Source organism: Cyanistes caeruleus, chromosome 4 (genome assembly GCF_971803275.1).
Source record: "Cyanistes caeruleus chromosome 4, bCyaCae1.hap1.1, whole genome shotgun sequence".
Taxonomy (NCBI): domain Eukaryota; kingdom Metazoa; phylum Chordata; class Aves; order Passeriformes; family Paridae; genus Cyanistes; species Cyanistes caeruleus.
Window position 1 is genome coordinate 62,291,196 of NC_141704.1, and position 20,374 is coordinate 62,311,569.

Here is a 20,374-nt window from a genome sequence, read left to right on the forward strand (position 1 = left end):
TCACCACACCTCGACCTGTGTCCGTGTGATCTATTCATCTTCAGCGGCGACACCACATGAAATTAATTCCTCTTGGACTGGAAGCACTGCAATTCTCTTTTAAGGTGATTTCTTCACTAAACACCCTAAGAGTTCCCCATCTGAGCAGCCGGAATTTAAGGAATTGAAAACTTTATAAATATTTTGCCAGTGTAGATAAAAGGTCAGGTTTCCCTTTGAGAAACCTTGCAAATTCATCAGCAGATGCACCTATATCCATCACAGTTTCATGGTTGGATACGTACATTTATTTTTTTTCCTCTTGGTTTTGGTTTTTGTTTTTGTTATGGTAATTCCTTCATGATGAAAGAATATTAAGTGACCAAATGCTAAAAATGTTAAGGATAGTTGAAGCCACAAAATTAACAGGGAAAGCTTAATTTCTCAGAAGTGTTTAGAACTGAAATTTTGATTAACACCCAATTCTATCAATTTTAGGAAAAAAAGAATAATAGGATATGACCTAACCAAAAGGAAATGAACACAGATGGCCCCTGCAAATTTTGAGGTTTACAACAGACAAAAGGAAGAGCAAGCCTTCAGGTTTTATGTGATTGAATGTACTCCTATTACTTGTACTCTATATGGAGCATTACTAAGGAAGCTGTATTCTGGTATGTCAGATGTAGCATTCTGTCCATAAATTATAGTTGTTCCACACTGAATCATTCTTTAAAGAATGTCTTCCTCGAGGTATAAGAGAAGATGGAGTGGTTGTCACATTGTTTGCATTTCTCTTGGCAGTTGGAGCCTCAAAAATGTTCAATATTTGGACTTTGTAGGCTTTTTGCATGGTTTTGTGAGGTTTTCTTGTTTGTTTGGGGATTTTTGGTTGGATTTTTTTGGGGCCAAGAGAGGGCCTGGGTTTTTTTGTTTCATTTTTTGTTTTTTGGTGTGTTTTTGCTCCGTGTGTTTTTTTGGAAATGTGAATTCACCAGTCTCAGCCCCCTTTTTTATTTGCTAGCCATACTGGAGATAGAAATTCCAATCAGCCTGCCAGGTGAAGTTCTTAAATACTAATGTGCATTTTGGAAAGAAGAAACACCAAAAAACCCACAACATGGCTCTGAAAAGGACTTAGAATGTTTGGTTCTACTTCTAGTTTTGTACAGCTGTTGGGGTACAAAAGGGAGAAATCATTTTCTAGTCCTTTTGCAATATTAGTTGTAACTTGAACTTCTGACAGAACGAGATACAAATAATCTGTTTCTTAGCTATTTTTGTGGTTTCTTAATCTGTTTCATTACCCTTTCTCTAACTTGAGTATTTTTATGGCATCATCACTTTGTGCTGCTAATCACAGCACAGCTTTTTAGAACTACATATTATAAAAGGGGTAGTCATTCAAAAGGCTTCACATTTCTTTGAATTTTTTTTTGTCCCTTTTGACAGCTCTCTCACTGCTTATTTAAACAAATAGTCCTATTTGTTTCATTGTTTGAATAAAAAGGGAATTAAATGCTCAATCTTTGGCAGTCTGATGCTGAGGAACATAAGAGGTGATAACAGCTTATGCTGAATTCCTTCTTCTGAAAAGACTCATTGCTGGATAAAAGTTAAAAACAAACCTTGAAATGAAGATGCCATTTTTTCTGAGTGTCTGGAGGGGAACACTTGACATGTGTGACATCAAAATCATGTTAGATGCTTTGTGAGTATTGTATTGGCCTGTTAAAATATGGCATTACTGTAGGTCTCTGTTTTTGTCCCTCTAGCCTGTAGAGAATGACACAAAGTTTCTGGAAATATTCATGAACGGTTATGGAAGCTGCAAATTTCTGCTGAGGGGAAACCAGACTGTAACATTTTGGGAGTATTCACCCAGGCAGACAGAGCTATGGCCTAATAAGAGCAGCTTCTCAGAGATTGCGCTGCAGGTTGTTTGGAATGAGCACTTGACTTGCTGGTTCTTGTTTTCAAGAAAAATTGGAGATGTTTCTTTTTGCTGTCTTACTGGACTTGGAAGGTAGAGCACAACCACAGGCTGTGCTGAGTGGGCACTTGCACAAATCATCATCACAAATGGATGGAAATTGTTAGTAAAGAATGAGAACCTTCTGAAAAAGAGCAGTGCTTTAAAGACTAGGAAATTTACCTTTAAGCAGCAGGTTGTATTTTTGTTTGGAAGAGCCTTTCTCCATCATCCTGTTTCTGGTATTTCTGTGGTGCCAAATGCTGAGTTAATGAACTAGCGAGTTGGTTTTGCAGATAAAGCCAAGTCTGTAATTTCCTTTTCAAGAGTCTGAGGAGATTGTAGAAGGGGGACCTTAGAGCTGTTGGTGGCAGGTGGATGGACACTTGGAAGATTCTGAGTTTAAGGTAGATTTTTGGGAGAGGCCAACATGACGGGGAAGACTTGCAACACAAAGTGGGAGAAGCCTGTCCCTGCTCTCACAGATTTTGTGAGGAGGGACAAACCCAGCCATCCTCAACACAAGAGCTAGAGGTGCTGGAAGCACTGAGTGGCTGAGTCTGAGTTGGCTCTTTAGGGGAGTCTGTTTTTCCCCAAACCACCTTGCCCTCTTTGATTGCATCTGGATATGATACCAGGTACCAAAAGCTTGTCATACAGTACTTTTAAAAGGGGGGAGAAAAAGGAGAAAATCTGTGTGAACATGAACCTAATTCAAAAATATGTCAATCACTTCTGCAAGGGAAGACACATTTGAAATGTAATGCTGGGGTAGCTCTGATATACTAACAGGTGGTTTTCTAAAAGGATAACTTTATCTGTTTATCATGTGCTGCCTAGCTTAGGGTGAGTAGCTGTGGGTTTTGGTGTAGCATGCCACAAATTTAGACCTGATACTTATCAAACCATGAGGCTATCTTGAATTATTTATGTATGTTTAGTTGGTTGATGTGCACCACTGAATTATTCACAAGAGTGATTGTGATACTGATGTTCCATGTATAAGCCAAAATACAGTTTGTAAAAAGAGGAAAGTTTGAATTTTCTAGAATGAGTGAAGAAGTGATTTTTTTGTATGAGAAAGGGAAGATATGACAGGATTGTTTGTAATTGAAGCAGAATCCATCTCTCATCTTTTATGATCCTGTTTCATATACAGGCCTGTGTGAAAAAACCCCAAACAACTCTATCATATCTTCTGAGAATAAAATACTGGACTCTTTGTTGTTCTTGTCGTATGTGGATTAATACAGAAAATTATAGTTTATTTGTAATAAAATGTCTCATGCCACGTTCATAGTAGGCATCACATAGTTTTTACAAGTCAAAGGTCTCACTCATTCTCTGCTTGTTATTTTGAAGCCAGAAAATGAAAACTACATTTTAAATATAAAGTGTACCAAAATCAAGTGTTCCTTTTTTTAAAATTTTTGATAACATTGTTTAGTGTGATAATACTCTAATTATTTTGTGAAGGAGTGTTCTATACATTGGCTTGCTGCTTTTCAGACAAGTATTACCCTGATATATTCAGTCCCAGAGCATGTGTTGGTTGAAGTAGGCAATATGAGCCTAAAAGAAAGATTAGGGACATGCAAATATCAAAAAACATGCTCAGTTGGAGACATCATTTTGTATTGTCAGAATTCTCTTTTTACAAAAGCTGCTTTTTCCTCCTCATGTGTTTTAGATATCGATGAATGTGAAAATGACTTCTACAATGGGGGTTGTGTCCACGAATGTATCAACATTCCAGGCAACTACAGGTGTACGTGCTATGATGGATTCATGTTAGCCCATGATGGCCACAACTGTCTTGGTAAGTAGTGAATGCTGGCAAGAAACTTTCATTTCATGGCTGTGGCAAGAAGGCCTGATCTGTTTCTTGCATTTTTTAATCTGCGATGTCTTCTGTAAAGACTTGATCCAGGTCACATGAATAGTTTCAAACCTGTGAGTTGGCCCCAGTGTGGTTTTGGTCAAACCCTTACAGCTTTCACTCTTAATCTCAACATGCTCAACTCAGTATACCTATGTTTAATATTGCTGAGGAAAACCATGACCCCCAAAGCCTGTGCTGGATGCTTGGCCTTCTTCTTTAAAAAATGTAATCTATTAAATATATTAAATATACTGAGATATATTTTGTCTGTTTCTTCTGTCACACAATTTTTTTAATCCTAGTCATGTTTTAGAGCTTGCCCTCCCCTTTTTTCCCTTTTCAGACAATACAGTTCTAGGATATGGTGTATGAATATAAATTACAGAATGTTAAAAGTACAAGTAAGCGAGGAAGGAATACTTGGACAATGAAACAGGGCAGAAGAAATACTAATCACTAATAACTGGAGGGACACTGTCCACTGGCTGTGCAAAGCCCAGTGCAGGATTTTCATTGCTTCAGCTGTCTGAGGATTTGGGGATCTGTATTTTTGATTCATTGCCATTGCTCTGGTTTAAATAGGTTGGGTTTGTCCTAGAAGCTACATAAGTATATGTTTTTGTTATGAAATTTCTTCGCACCAGTTACCTGGTGCTTTATCCAGTTTCTCATAGCTGCTTACTTGCTGGTCGTTTTTTGTTAAATTCTGGTACTTAGAGGCTCTTTTGTACTATTCCCAATATAAATGCAATGACCGTGTTTTTGGTACACTCCTAAGTTAATTTCAAGGTGATGTTTATAAAACAGTGTGTAAAAGGGATGTTTTTTCTGTGTCAGAAGCAACTCCACCTGAGTAAAAGTGTCGTTCTGATTGGGAATGGCGATAAAGAACGACATGGACTCTCAAGGGAGTCACAACAGGAGAATTCTCTGGTTTATTACTTCAGGCCTGTTTTATAGACTGGTACGTGGAAAGTACAGAAAAGAAACTCTTATTAGTTAACAAAGTGCTACATCACCATCATTGGTCAGGGGGGCTCACCACCCCCCTGACTCCCTCCTGCAAGGAGAACAAGAGGACAGACAAACAGCACCTGGCAGTTGTTTTCTGTCTCTGAGGATTGTTTTGAAATCCTCCTTTGAATTCCCAGGCTAGCTTCTCAGGCAGGACTGAGAGGCCATGGGCCTGCAGCCTGCTCCAAAGCTAGCATCCATAATTCACCCTTTCTGTTAGAAAAAATAAAAAAGCAGTGTTTCTTACATCTTACTGGGCCCTTGTAGGACAGAGAACAAACACAGCTCAAGAGGTTTCTTTACTAGAACTTTAAATGGATGTTGATTTAGAATTTTGGTTTACATTTTGATGTTTAAGAATTGTTTTCCTTGCAAGGACTTGATGGTTGAGTTTAATATTTCTAATTCAGTGAATTAATACATACACTATATACAACATTGTTAGTCTGTTCGAATTGACAGTCTAACTTGTCAATAGAGTAGTTTGAAAGAACACTAAAGTGATAAAACTCACATTAAATACACTTAAATTTATAAGTAAAACTCTACTCAATTTTACTATGCAAAATCCATAAACTTTTTACAAATTAATTAACAATGTACAATGCAATTTATGATGCTTTGATCCCCCCTTCTTATCTCTTTTTTTTTTTTTTTTCATTGGATTTTCTCTTCAAATATAATTGAGGGGTTTTTGAGGGATTTATAAAGTTTACATGGTTGTTGTTATTGTTCGTCGGGTTTTTTGACTGGATTGTGCTGAATGAGGAAGTTTATGGAGGTTTCACTAAGGATGGATAGGATGCAGACTCGTTTAGGATGATTCTTGGTTGTTAGAACAGTAGTTCATGAATTTCAGGAGGTTCAGGGAATTCGAAGTTACTATCTCTTCGCGGTTGGTTGTCAGCTCTGTAAACACAAAACTTAAAAGGTACAAGGTGAGTAAATTTGGGTCCCGCAGGGACTGCAGGACTTTGGCTTGGCTCAGGCTACTGGAGCTGACGGACACGGCACTGACTCCGAGGCATTTCCTCGGGCCGGCGCGGAAGGTCCCGGCGGAGGGGCCTGCCGCTCTCCTTCCCATCCCCGCCACCTTTATGGGTGCGGGGGGGCGCGCTGGTAGAACTCAGATGTGTGCGGGGGGGCGCGGGGCCGCAGAACTCGGCCCGGCGCTCTCCAGCACAGCAAGTGCGGGGGGAGCGAGGTTCGCCCCCTTCCTCTCTCCGCGCCTTCTCGCTGGAGCGTGGTGGGAGCGCGAGGGTGAGCGCGTCTCGCGCACGTGCGGGGCGAGCGAGGCCGCCAGCCCCCCCCCGCCGCTTTCTCGCCAGCACTTTGGACGCGGGGGGGGGGGGCAATGCCCACCATGGGCCTGGCCCCGGCCTCAGATTTGGGCTTTGAGCTCGGCTTTTTTGGGGTTCTCGCGGCCGGCCGGTGGCCGCTCGGGCCGCGGCCGGTGGCGGCAGGCAGGCACAGGGGGAGCGAGGTTGCTGTTCCCCCTCCCCCCGCCGCTTCTCTGCCGGGGGGAGCCGTGCGCCCTGCCGCGTTGGTACACGGCGGGTTTGGTCACCCGGGCTTCCCGGTGGCGGCGGCCCGTGGTGTTCCGGAGCCGCGCTCGGACCCCTCGGCGGCGGCCCGCGCGCCGGGGGGGCTGAAGAGAGGTTTTTCTGCTGGCAAAGCCCACGCGCCGAGCTCCGTGGATGGCGGGCGCTCAAACTTTTCTGGAGAGATCTTGGCTCGCGGATTGCTCTTGCTCGCTGCTAAAGTCCTCTGACGGTCTGGGCAGAGCCGAAGCAGCACTACACAGCTCATCCACGGTTTCGTCTCCCGGTTCCTCATCTTGTACAACGGAGGAACTTTCGGCATCAAAGTTTCTCATCCCGGTTTCACTGTTTTTAGGCTGGCACTGTTCCAGTGCCCTAAAGATCACTCCCCAAGTTCCTGCTAAGTCGCACGCACTGGTATTTCCCGCAACTAGCTCAGTCCACAAGTGATCCCCTGCTGACCACCAAATCTCAAGGTTTAACACATCATTCACAGTCATAGCAAACTCCTGCGCTTTCACCCAGTGCAACAAAGCGCGCATATCTTCTTCAGGAATACAGAGTTTCATGCTCAGCAATTCAGGAATACAGAGTCCCATGCTCAGCAAGGCATTTTGCTATGCAAGGCAGACCAGCTTCTCGTTAGCTAAATTACAGTTCTCTATTATGAAAACTTTATCTTGGCGGCTCCGCGAATGCAGTAATGCAGACACTATCGGCTCTGACCCGGGACTTCGAGCTCTGCTTCGCCAAGACAGCCGTTCCAAGCCCGCTCACCAGCAGGCTCTACTATCCTGTTGGATTTCAAAACCAGCTTCCTCTAGGAAAGCCCGAGAGAATTCCACTTACCCCTCCAGGGGGAAGGGCTGGCTTTTTTCCCGCTCGCTGCTTACTTTCAGGGGATTAGTAGGTGTCGTCACGTCGGTTGCTTTCTGACCTCGGGGGTCGGCTGCACATCACGTCGGGGTCACCAGATGTTGTTCTGATTGAGAACAGCGATAAAGAATGACATGGACTCTCAAGGGAGTCACAACAAGAGAATTCTCTGGTTTATTACTTCAGACTGGTTTTATAAACTAGTACGTAGAAAGTACAGAAAAGAAACTCTTATTAGTTAACAAAATGCTACATCACCATCATTGGTCAGGGGGGCTCACCACCCCCCTGACTCCCTCCTGCAAGGAGAACAAGAAGACAGACAAACAGCACCTGGCAGTTGTTTTCTGTCTCTGAGGATTGTTTTGAAATCCTCCTATGAATTTCCCAGGCTAGCTTCTCAGGCAGGACTGAGAGGCCATGGGCCTGCAGCCTGCTCCAAAGCTAGCATCCATATAAAAGCTGAGGTAATTGAATGAAATTCAAGAATTGAGGCAGTGAACCAAAAATTTTGAAGTCCAGTATCACCAGTCTGCACTAACTGAAGCTATCAAGGAACTAGGATTTGATTGATTAGCGTTTCAATAGATGTATTTTGTACTGCATTTATTTTCAAACAGAGTAATATTTGTTCAAATAGATTATATATCCTGACCATTGATGGGGGTTTAACTCAAACTTCCAAATTTCATTTGTTATAGAACAAACTAAAATAGATTTGCCTCAGCCTGAGGTGGTCAAATGATTAATTGTGCAAGAGGTATTTCTTTGTATATTTTTGAAAAATATCTTTAAAATATTTCTTATACAAAGAAGACATTAATTTAAAAAATTAATAAAAACTCTATTCTAATATTCATAAATTCTTACTGAAAAAGGACACAAATATAATCAAATAATTCAAGTATTTGGAATTCAAATAACTGCGCATATGTGTTGTTTAAAACAGCTTGCTAGTTTCAACTTTGTCCAAACAATTCCCATTATAGTAGGGAAAAAAATCTTTTGAAAAATGAGCAGCAAAAGGAATGACCAGATCAAGGACGAGCCATTGAGGAGAGCTGTGGGATTTTTGGGACTTGCTGTCTGTGTTATTTTTCTCTGGTCATGAAATGAGGAGCCTAAATCTACCGAGACAGTTACATTTCTAAATATACTTTCATTAATTTCTATTCAGCCACTTGATTTTTTGGTGTTTTTTTTTTTTAATTAAAAAAAAAAAAGGCCAACAACAATACAAGCAGGTGACTACAGTGAGAATAATAGCAAAGAGTTCCCTTTTTCCCAGTGTACAACCTTAGGACAGTAAAAGATGTCAAAATTGTCCTTCTAATTTTACAGCCATGGACTGGGGATGTTGTGTCTGCAACTAATGAATGGTCTTTAGCACTTCTTAGGAAAATATCTGTTTTTACTTGCAGGCACTATAAAAGGGAATCAGGGCACATTCCCTCTTCATTCCTTCCCTCCTTCTTTGAAATTTGAATGAGTTTATTGAGGGCCAGCATGTCTGGTTGTAAGGTTTTAGGCTGAAGATTTTAATTGTGACAGTGACCATGTCAGTCTTGCTATGGCTGCTTATTGTGTGCTGACTCAGATTTCGAATACCATTGCTGGAAAAGAGAGAACTTTTTTTTTTGGATGGCATTTTTCTGCCATTATTTGCACCCCATCTAGTTGCTGACATTATCAGTTATACTGACTGTTGTGATAGCCTAGTTGTTCCCATTAGCAGAGTATCAGTTTTTGAAAAGGAGGAAATTCTAATCCCTTCCCTTCTTGACCAGCTGTATTTCCCTTCTCTTATGCTACCAGAAATATGAAGTAAGAGGTTGCAGTGAGGTTTCAAATCAAAAACAAAACCTATATTTACAAATTTAAATTAGGGTTTCTGTAACATTTTGGAAATTGGCTTGCTTATTCCAAAGATTTTCTTTTTCATTATGATGAAATTAGGCATTGAAAGGAGATAAAGTTTTGGTGAGTCCACTGGTTTCCATCTGTTCTTATTTTTTGAGAAACCACTTATTTTTCATGGATTTTATGGAGACAAAGAATGCTTCACAAGATTAGTTACAATGTTTTTCACCTTTAAATGAATTCTTGTAATGAAAAATATTTCATCAGAATTTCTGCATATCTTGTTTAACACCAGGATTTCTACATAGAAGGGTAGACTGAGGTCTCTGTAAAATCTTAAGCCATGTCTTTTTGACAGGGTTTACAATCCTTTATAAATCTTCACTGAATATCTTTCTAGAACATCAGTACAGCAAGATGGTAAAAATCTTCTTTATAAATAGCAAACTTGGAGTATTCAGTTACAGCAGATGCTGTGGACAACTTAAGTGCCCCTTCCTTCCCTCCCTCCTTCCCTCCCTCCTTCCCTCCCTCCTTCCCTCCCTCCTTCCCTCCTTCCTTCCCCCCTTCCCCCCTCCCTCCCTCTCTCCCTCCCTCCCCTTCCCCCTGCCAAAGAAACTTATTTTCACTCCTCTGAAACAGAAGTAGTTTTTTCTCAAAAATTGCTCCAAATTCTGCTCAGTGGATCCAAGACTAGTATTTGGTCTTATATAGTAGGTTTGAAATATGGTTTCCCTTCTTGTACCTGAAATACAAATCTGGGGCATTTTATAACGCTTATCTCTTCTGATATAAATACAAATAGCTTTGACCTTCATTCATCTCTCCTTTTTGTGTGTTGGTTGGAGGGTTTTTTCATATTTTCTTTCGCCTTAGGTCTGATTTGTGATAGTCACTTTTTAAATAAGGAATAAGCATTGCTTTTTGTAGAAGCAATTCTTGCTGCCAGGCTGCACACATCTTAACTCTTCCTTTTTCTAAAGATAAGGATAGGTTCTATGAAGTCCTCTGCTTTCTAGTAAGCATATTAGATGGCTGCAAACTCTGCTTAGAAAGTATAAAAAAAGATGCAAAGCAGCATGAAGAAAAAAAAATACTGGATTTAAAGACATAATTAATTTATTTATAGGTTTGTTCTGTGGTATTAACTGCTGTAGGAACATGCATTAATTCCTTGTAAATAGGAATAAATTTTTCCTCAGAAAGTCCTGTAAGGAAAGGAAATACAATTTTATTTGTTCTATAGATCAGTAACTAGGGCAAACAGATGAAGTTACTTCTGAGTCTTCACACAAGGTATCTCGATCAAGGTGGGAATAGAATCCTTACTCTTCTGCATCTCTGCTTTTATTTCAAATAGGCTGTGTGGGTTTGGTTTCTCTTACAGAAAAATAGCAATTATGAAGTTTGGACATCTGTAATATGATATCTCAATTGATTATTTTCTATGTCAGACCTCCTGAAGATAACTGTAAAAGTAGGTTTTGATGATTCAATGTAGTGGTTCTTCAGCAGCTAATTCTTTGATTGAGAAGAATCCTAGGAAGCAGAGGGAAATTCTGGTCAGAAATCAGGACAGAAATGAAATTCCTAGTGTGCATTATAGATTCCATGGAGCATTCTGCAGAAGCTGAGCAGACACAAGTGTGACACAAGTGTGGCAGACACAACACAGTGTCAGCTGTGAATTGAATAGTAAGTGTCCACAGCCTTGGAGGTGTGCTTGTGGTAGAAGGCCTGATTTTCCAGCCCAAATAATCTAAATTAGCATTTTATTTGTCTGTTCTCAGATGGTACTTTGCATCTTTTGACAAAGTGGCTTAGTTACATGGTAACCCCCTGTGGGAGAGGAGAGGTGGCACTTTCCCTGGAGCATCTGAACCTGTTCCAGGAGTGGTATTGATTTACCAGCCCTGGTAGATGGAGCAAAGCAGCAATTCCAGCTGGACATTTGGGAGCCTACAGCCAAAGGAGAAATTTCTGAGACAAACCAGGAACTGATGAGGCCTTGAGAAGCCTGTACAAATCAGTACAAAAGTTCATGTTTGAAGTCACAGAATTTTGTTTTTTCTAAGGTCTAAGGTTTAGACCTAAATCCAAGTATCTTGAAGTGGTCTTTAAAATCTCTTGGCCTGTTTTTAGAGAGAATAGGTTTAACCCTGACATGTGGGCTTAATTCCTGGCTGGGTGGTAGCAATCTGCAATCTGACTCAGATGAAAAAACTAACATTAGTATATACATAGCATCGCAGAATCATTTAGGTTGGAAAAGCCCTCCAAGATCATAGAGTTTAACCTTTAGATCATTGAGTCCAACTTTTAAATGTATGTATATCACATCATATTATTCAATCATTTTTAAGTTGATGTTCTAGTGTTCTATGTTTTGGGGTTTTGGGGGTTTTTTTTTTTCAAAATAAACCCAAACCCATTAGAAATTAAAATCTACCTGTTCCTACCCTGCTGTTCAAATGTACTCACTTGGACTAGGGATTGTGGCCTCATCTGAATATCAACATGAAGTGGGAGAAGAGTTGCAAGTGTGTGAGGAATTATTCCTAAAGCTGACAGATATGGCTTGTCCAGAAGTGTCACATAATTCAGGATTACATAATCACTAGTATGATTAAAGAGACCAGGGTCTTCCTTTTAATTTAGCTGTATTTTTCTTCTCCTGACAGCTGTGCACAATTGTTGCTTGCTTAAACTCCAAGCAAATGCTGGTATTCCTGATGTTTATTTTTCTTAATGTTTACCAACAGTTTAAATAGATTTTTTTTTAATATGAACATTTTTAATATAAAACTAAAAAGCTTCTGAAAAGTTGTTTTTAGTTTCATAAAAGCAAATATTTGAAAGAGGAACTGGAAAATGGTTCATTTCCTTGGCCATCTTCCTGTTTTCCTTGGCCTTCTTTCCTAGTTCCAGAAGACTATTATGTGAGCTGACAGTTAAGTGTTGTCCTTCCCTAGCATATTAACAGGTCTTCTAATAACATCATCAGTCATAACCTCTCTTCCAGATTTTCCTGGTTAGTAATTCCAAGCTCCCTGGAAGATGAAGGAAGGTTGAATACATCCAACAGCCTTCATTTTATCACTCTCTTATTTTTTTATGAAAACAAATGTAAAATTATGGTATTTTTCTTGAGAAAGTTAATAACCTAAATCTTGAAGTTCTTACTCATTTCCAGGCTTTTAGTTGAACAGGATTTTGGGACTTGGCAGGTGGTTTATGCCTTAAGAGAAGCAGGTCAGACCCCAAAGCAGGTCCCAGTAGCTGAGTAGCAAGAATCTTTTCTAACTGTGAGGGGTCCAAGCCACAGGATGGGAATGGGAATGTATAAAATATATATTTATAGACAAGATGAGAACTGTTGAAATGCAAGGTTTGACAACACATTTATCTGTGTCTTTTAAACCCTTGTGAGCTCTGCGTTTGTGCAAAAGATGACAGGCAGTGATCGGGTCCTTGAGGTGTAATAAAACACTTGAGATGAGGGGAGCTTCTGGTATTTAGCTCCTGAACCTTCCCAAAACAAATTGCAGTGAGCACATTCACACAAATTCATGCTACAAATTGCACTGCCTTGTAGTGACAGATGTGTTCTTGCAGAATGAAAAGCTTGAAAGCATTTTTTGAAGTTCTTTGGTTTTCAGATGCAAGCCTAAGTGAAAAAATAAATTTGTTTTCTGTTATATTTCTTCAGCCAACTGATTTTTACCATATTCATGTTTTCAGATATTTTACCAGTCTTGTTTGGTCTGTACATTAGATTAATAAGAAAAGCTGTGATTCATCACAGCAGTTTAAAGTATTCAGTCTTTGTGGTATAGTAGCATGAATCAGATTTTAGAACATGTATTGCTATTCTGTAGTTTGTGCTGAATGATGACTTGGTGCTGAGAAAATATGGATATCTAGGATGGAAATGTTCTAGAGACAATTCTCTGTTAGATGTTTACATGCAACTTCTGTATGCGTGTGTTTACTTTTGTTACTTGGCTGCCTGCATCTTGTGAAAGTCCATCGTGTTGAGTGGTAGCAGGCAGTTAGAAGACTCAATTACACCTCCCTTTCAAGATGGGATTGTAATATCTTGGTTCTGATGATCTTCCAACATCCAGTAAAAATCTGGAAGTCTCTGTGATTAATGGAAAGGTCTTTGGTATCCAGCCCTCTCTGAAGCTGGGATCTCAACAGTGCTTTCCTTATCTTGCTTTTTCTATGTCTGTATAAAGTTTCCCCCCTTAAAAGTACCCTAATGTGGGTCACCCCACATTAATCTTTGGAGTTCAAATGGGATATAACTTTCTTTACATGTTAATTTGCCATCTGTTTGCTTTCTTAAGACAATGTGATCTGAGAAGTAGTGAAACAAGTGAGTGTAAATCAGCATAGACCAAAGGTTTTTGTTAGGTATGGGGAAATAATCAAAAGTTTACAATAAATCTTGGTGGCTGTCAGCTATGAAGTTAGATTCTCAGACTGTCATAATAAATTAGGAAACTGGGAGCTGTCTGACAGCAGCATCAATCTCAGTCTCTTTTTTCTGCAAGTCTTCTTGTTGTCTGAGCCTTTTTTTTCTTTTTTCAAATACTTACTCCCTCCCTGGAGGAGGTAATTAATCACAGCAAAGATTTCTCTACATGGAACACTCAGGAAAGTAAAGAATAAGCAGCTTAGAGTGTGATGCTAATATCTATAAGTTAAATTCCATATGGATGCTCTTAATGTGATATGGCTGTAGTTGGTGTCTTGGTTCAACAAGCTCAGAGATACTGCTTTACCTGATTTATGTTAGTTTTGTGTCTTTTGTTAACTGATTTTAACTGTCTCATAATAGCAAAATTTCTGAGCCGATGTGGCCTATATTGATGTATACCTTAAGGGAAAAACTATAAAATACATTGAATTTATCAAAGCTTTGGGAGCTGCATTGTATTTAGTGCTTACTTAAACCAAGGGAGAATGTGTGTTCACCTGAGAGTGCAGGATTCCAGCCTATAATGGGTGTGTCAGGTGTGTATGGCATTCAAACCATCCATAATGGAATGGTGCCTTTTTCAGCCCTAGAAATGACATAGATCCAGTTGAAACATTGAGTTCATATGGATTACAAAGAGACATCACACAAGGAAGTCGTCTGATCCCTGGTTTCAAAGAGAGTCATTGTCGAGCTATGCTTAGAATGCAGTCAGTTCTTGGCAGTGTTGATTTATGATAAACAATATGATTTATACAGTCAAGAAACAGCCATCATGAAGAATATCTGCTACATAGTTGCTGACTGTATTAGAAAATAGGACCTAACTCTTTTCCCATAGGAATGAATTCTCGCTTAAAGGTTGGTAGTGAATTTCTTGTTAAGTAGATTTTTAGGGTCTCAGATTTCCATAGTGCCCTGCTTTTGCTGTCTAATACTCTCCATTAATTTCTACATCTTCACATTATTCTTTTGACTTCAGTGTGCAGTGTGCAAACTTGAAAGTATGGATCAAACTACAAGACCAAGGTAGACACTTATTTTTACTGCTATCATTACTTTCTGCAGACTTCAATTCTTTTTCAAGCATCTCAAAATATTCCCTGTTCCTTACTGGAGTTAGATTAGAGCATAAGAGGTAGTTTTGCATAAGAGAAGAGCAGGAAGGAACATGGAGTAGTTGCTGGCAGCATGTTTTAATACAACTTTTTTGATGACTGTAGGTAACATCAAAACAATAATAACAATAATTACTCATTAAAAAGTCACTGGACATACTTTTACAAGAATAATTGGAGAATTTGCAATGTTTGGAATTGAAGCAAAATTTATGATTAAGAGGCCTTATAAGATATGGAAAGAAATTTTTAAAAACAATTCATTCAAGTCTTCAAAAAGGGCAAGAAGGAAGACCCAGGAAACTACAGGTCAGTCAGCCTCACCATCCCCAGAAGGGTGAAAGAGCAGCTCATCTTAGATGAGCATGTGGAAGAAAAGAATCATAGAATCAGAATGGTTTGGGTTGGAAGGGACCTTAAAGATCATTCAGTTCCACCACCTGCTATGGGCAGGGACACTTCCACTATCCCAGGTTGCTCTGAGCCCCACACAACCTGGTCTGGAATACTTCCAGGGATGGGCCAGACATAGCTTCTCTGGGCAATCTTTGCCAGGGCCTCCCCACTCTCCCCACTGGGAAGAATTTCTTTGTAATTTCAAATCTAAATCTACCCTCCTTTAGCTTAAAGCCATTTCCCCTTGTCCTGTCACTGCATGTACTTGCAAAAGGCCCCTCTCTGGCTTTCCTGTAGGCTCACTTCAATTATTGAAAGGCCAATGTGAGGTCTACCCTTCCCTTCTCCAGGCTGAACAATCCCAGTTGTTCCCTCAGCCTTTCCTCCCAGCAGAGATGCTCCATCCCTCTGATGCCCTTGGTGTCCCTGCTGTGGCCTGGCTGCAGCAGCTCCCTGTCCTTCCTGTGCTGGGCCCAGGGCTGGATGCAGCCCTGCAGGGGGGGCTCAGCAGAGCCGGGCAGAGGGGCAGAATCCCCCTCCCCTGCCGCCCTGGGGCTCTGGGTGCTGCCCAGCACAGGGGCATTCTGAGTTGGGGCATGTCCTGCTCTCACCCATAGCACTCCCAGGTCCTTCTGCCAGGGCTGCTCCCTTTGCCCATCCCCACCTGGATCCATCACACACACAGGGATGTGCCCAACACAGGGGCAGCACCAGCACTTGGTCTGGTTAAACCTCATGAGACTCCCATGGGCCACTGCTTGACCTTGTCCAGGTCCCTCTGGATTGCCACTGCACCCTCAGCTTGGTGTCATCTGCAAAGGTGAGGGTGCCCTCAAGCCCTTTGCTTATGTTGTAGATTCACCAAGGGGAAGTCACGCTTGGCCAGTTGGATAGCCTTCTGTGATGGAATGAGTGGCTGGGGATGAGGGAGAGCAGTGGATGTTCTCTGCCTTGACTTCACAAAGGCTTTTGACACTGTCTTTCACAAGATCCTGGTGGGTGAGCTCGGGGCGTGCAGGTTGGCTGAGTGGGTAGTGAGGCACATTGAGAACTGACTGAACAGTAGAGCAGCAGTGCAGTGTTGGGCTGGAGATCTGTAGCCAGTGGTGTCCTCAGGGGTCAGCACTGGCCCCAGTATTATTCAACTTACTCATCAGACCCTGGGTGAAGGGGAAAGCATGTTTGCTGATGATCAAAAACAGTAAGGAGTGTCCTTACTTGTCCTCTGCACACCAGAAGGTGCTGCTATTCTGTGAAACCCAGACAGGCTGGGGAGCTGGGCAGAGAGGAACCCAGCAAAGTTCAGCAAAAGCAAGGGCAGTGTCCTGCACCTGGGCAGGAACAATCCTGGGCTCCAGGATGGGCTGGGGTGACCTGCTGGAGAGCAGCTCTGAGGAGAAGGACCTGGGGGTCCTAGCAGTGCCAGCAGGTCAGGGAGTGACCCTGCCCCTCTGCTCAGCCCTGGGAGTCACATCTGCAGTGCTGTGTCCAGTCCTGGGATCCTCAAGACAGGAGGGACATGGAGCTCCTGGAGTGGGACCAGCAAAGGGCTATATACATGATGAAGAGACTGGAGCACCTCTCCTGTGAGGAACCAAATGGAATCTGTGGTTTTGTGAAAGTCTGAGGGAGCAAGGATTGGTCACCCTGGGGAAGACATGATTGAGAGGGGATCTTATAAATGCATACAAATATCTTCAGGGACAAGGGGCACAACTTGAAGCACAGGAAGTCTCCTTCTGAATATAAGGAAAAACTTCTTTACTGTGATAGTGACAGAGCACTGGAACTGGCTTCCCAGAGAGGTTGTGGAGTCTCCTTCTCTGGAGACATTCAAAACCTACCTGAACACAAACCTGTGCAACCTGCTTCAGGTGCCCCTGCTTCAGCAGGAGTGTTGGGCTAGATGATCTCCAGGGCTTCCTGCCAACCCTATCTGTTCTGTGTTTCTGTAATGAAAATATATTTTGTTAAATAAATGAATCCATATTATGCCATAGGATGGAGCAAAAATGTTCGAAAAAGTTGAGAAACGGTTTAAGTACTTGTGTTGCTTGTTTTGGAGGCATAAATAAGAAACTGCTTATGAAATTAATCAGAAACTCTGTAATAATTAGGAGTATGACAGCAGTGAAAGGGTTCTGGGCCCGACTAAGGATTTAGGAGGATTGGATTTGTAGTGTGACCAGTCATGTAGGGCTTGTTAGATAAGATGCTAAGCACTCTGGTCCCAGTGCATCAAAACTTCTATGTGCACAACAGGTACAAGTCATTATATATTCCTGCCTGTACAACTGGAGTGCTTTCTTAAATAGGCCTGAGAGTGGCTATATGTCACCAAGTGTTATTCAGTACTTCTAAAAAAACTCTAAAACTTCTTGTATGAATGTGTTAGGGAAGTCTAAGAGACTTGGTTTTAGTCACTTTTAAAATAATTTGAAGAACGCCTACAAACTAAAAAACCTGAGTGGACCAGGGGATCAGGCTGTTAATGACTGCACACTGAAAGAATGTGAATACTCATTCTTGTGTTCTGAAATTACATGAATACCCCAGGCAAGAACTGAGTTTTGCTTTGAGTAGATTCCTGCAAGTGTCCACTTCATCATTTCACACAGGCTCTGTGTCTGAGTGGGACCTCAGGGCTTTCAAGTTGCAAAATTTGTCAGTAGATGGTCAGTCCATTTGCCTTAACATGTTAATAGTTTTCCCTCTGTTTTAAGGTTCTGCACAACCAGTATTAGATATCTGAGTAGAAGGTAAGAAGGCTTTCAGTGGAATAAGTTTCCCACAGAAAGCTCTATATCATTCCTGTAATTTACAGATTAATTTACATGCAAGAATCTATTGGATTGGGTCCAGCAGAGGGCTGTGGAGGTGATCAGGGGACTAGAACATCTCTTGTATGAGGATAAAATCCATTTATGTGTTCCCAAGTCCTGTCAAAAAGAATACACAGGTCTGGTGAATTTTACAGGAAAGGTTAAGGAGTTAAGGTGGTGGTTTGTTTTGATTTATTTTGGGTTCTCTGTTTGTGTTGGCTTTACACTACCAAGCCAGCTCCAAATCCATTAAATTCATGCCTTCTCTACATAAGTATGATATTCCTCAAGTCAGGTTTTTTGATTGCTGTTGCTTTTCCATGGTAATTCCCAGCTCAGGGCAAAGCTGGTCCCTCTTTATAAGAGGTGAATGTGGCTGATGTGTCCATCCGTCGAGTTGCTTAGCACTAACACAACTTACTGCAGCTTACATGTTCTAATGGGTAGCTGCTGCTTAGCTGGTGCACAGGTGTCCAACTGTTTTCTTAAACACAGGTAGTCAAAAAACCCAACCAACCAGTCCAGCTTTGTACTGTGTGATAACAGCACAACTGGGTTGAGTGGTAAGCTAATGTTGCCATTTCGTATTAAAAAAAAATTGCGTTTTGCTGTAAGATCTTAAATATGTTTCAGGTATTTATGTCCAGAGATATCAGAGAAAATATTAAATATTTAATATTTAATATTTGTGGCTCATGTTTAGGAGAGTAGAAATGCTTAACTCATTTCCCAGGTGGCAAAAACGCCCATTTTCCCAAATATTTAGTGCCAAAGGAAGCATTCATTCTCTGAAACTATTCAGAAACTGAGACTGTGTTTATAAAACACTTTTCACTCATGGAGATACTTTCAAGAAAAAATAATTACTTTAATATGACCTACAGGAAGGATTTCAGCACTTCCCCCAAGAAGTTTAATGAGTAGATAATGTCTGACTAAGCCAATTTACCTGAATAAGCCAATATTTTTCTACTCCTGCTATAGTTCTCATTTCACTGTATTGAAACTTGCTTGAGTGTGCTTGAGTCTCTCCCATTTGTTCCACTTTTCATGGACCTCGAGTATTATCCATATAGAGCATAAGAATGACTTCATAGCCTACTGGATGCTGCAGTGCTTAGATTAAAGTCACACATCTGAATCTAGAGAGGCCCCTAACTGTGTTAATGATAGATAACAATGAAAATCTTCAATGTAGCCATTTCCTAGGCTTTTATTGCCAGAGCTCAGGACTGAAGTACTTCATGTGGTATAGACCTGGAAAATGGAAATTACCACCTTGGGACAGAGATACAGTCTCATTTTTCATGTCAAGTTTCATGGTTTGTTTAAGCCACAACAAAATCTTTTGCCATTATTGAAACAATAATAACAATACAACAAGAACACCAACACCAAGCAGTTTTGAGTCAATGCAAACCAGATTTTTCTTATCTTGGTAGGATCTATAAGTAAATGCCAAAGGAAGCAGGTATAAGCAGTAATTATCCTGGAAGAAGGATAGTTCAGTTCATCCTGCAGCAGTTAATGATGCAAAGGAAAAAGACAAAGTAAGGGGCATTCTTATAATGGACTAAATAATTTACTTAATTTATCTCAAATTTTTCCTTCAATTGATCTGGACTGCTACTTGTTTGTATCTGTAATTAGCTTCCCTCCACTAGTTTAGGGAGTAATGTTAATTCAGCATTTACCACTTGGAGTGCCTACATATAATTCCATATGTCAGTGGAAACTGCAAACTTACACTAATGGGGCTGTGTATGTCTGTGCCTCACAGAAAGAGCTTCATGCCAAGCTGGAGGCTTCTGGCATTCCCTAGACAGTGGCACAGATGTAAAGAAGTGTGATCCAATTCACACAAAATTGTCTTAAAACCTGAATCAAAAGAGTGGATAACATGAACAAGTAATTGAGCAGGAACTTTGTTGTGTTTAGGCACCGTTGTCAGGAGGCTACCTCTGAAAGGATAGAAGCTAAGAAATCACATTCAGGGACTTGGATGTTTATTTTGGAAGTGCTCAAAGTTGTGAAAAGGGTTTTGGTGTCCTAAGAGGACAGATAGTCATCCCCAATTGTTTTAGAGAGGAATAAACAAGGGACCTCAAGACAGTTGAACTTGATGCAACACCCACGCAATATCCATGGGGCTGTTACCCTCAGCTCAGCAAATGGGCAGCAGTCTCAGCAGAGTTAAAGTGTGAGTTACCACGTGTATTTCCTGGGCTGTACTTGTTTCCTAGAGCAAAGAAGTCTCTTGCATCTTCATTTACACCGTGTTTTTGTACTGTGAAGTGTAAGACATTCCACTTGTCTTGAAGTTGTGACATTTGTGTGTCACAAAATAGCTACAGAAAAGATTTGAAGCCTCCTTTTTAAGTTGTGCAGGCAAACAAGAAGCCCACTCAGTGGGCACTGAGTGGGAGTG

General features: G+C 40.9%; 1 protein-coding gene and 1 long non-coding RNA gene across 9 annotated transcripts in view; one reads left to right on the top strand and one right to left on the bottom strand.

Annotated features, from left to right (window-relative positions):
- The window catches only part of SCUBE1 (signal peptide, CUB domain and EGF like domain containing 1), a 205,507-nt gene that overhangs the window by 37,030 nt on the left and 148,103 nt on the right, over positions 1 to 20,374 (top strand). For 7 of the 8 annotated variants that reach the window (XM_086885181.1, XM_086885182.1, XM_086885183.1 and 4 more), the window contains exon 3: positions 3,642 to 3,770. The exons of the other annotated variant lie outside the window; for it this stretch is intronic. In XM_086885181.1, coding sequence (XP_086741307.1) covers positions 3,642 to 3,770 — 129 coding nt within the window. The remainder of the gene's footprint in view (positions 1 to 3,641; positions 3,771 to 20,374) is intronic. 8 annotated transcript variants of the gene reach the window in all.
- Positions 10,336 to 16,014, bottom strand: LOC147653698 (uncharacterized). The gene is made up of 3 exons (XR_015285992.1): positions 15,888 to 16,014; positions 14,108 to 14,196; positions 10,336 to 10,663 (listed from the first exon to the last, which is right to left on the bottom strand). It is a non-coding gene; the product is annotated as an uncharacterized LOC147653698 (long non-coding RNA).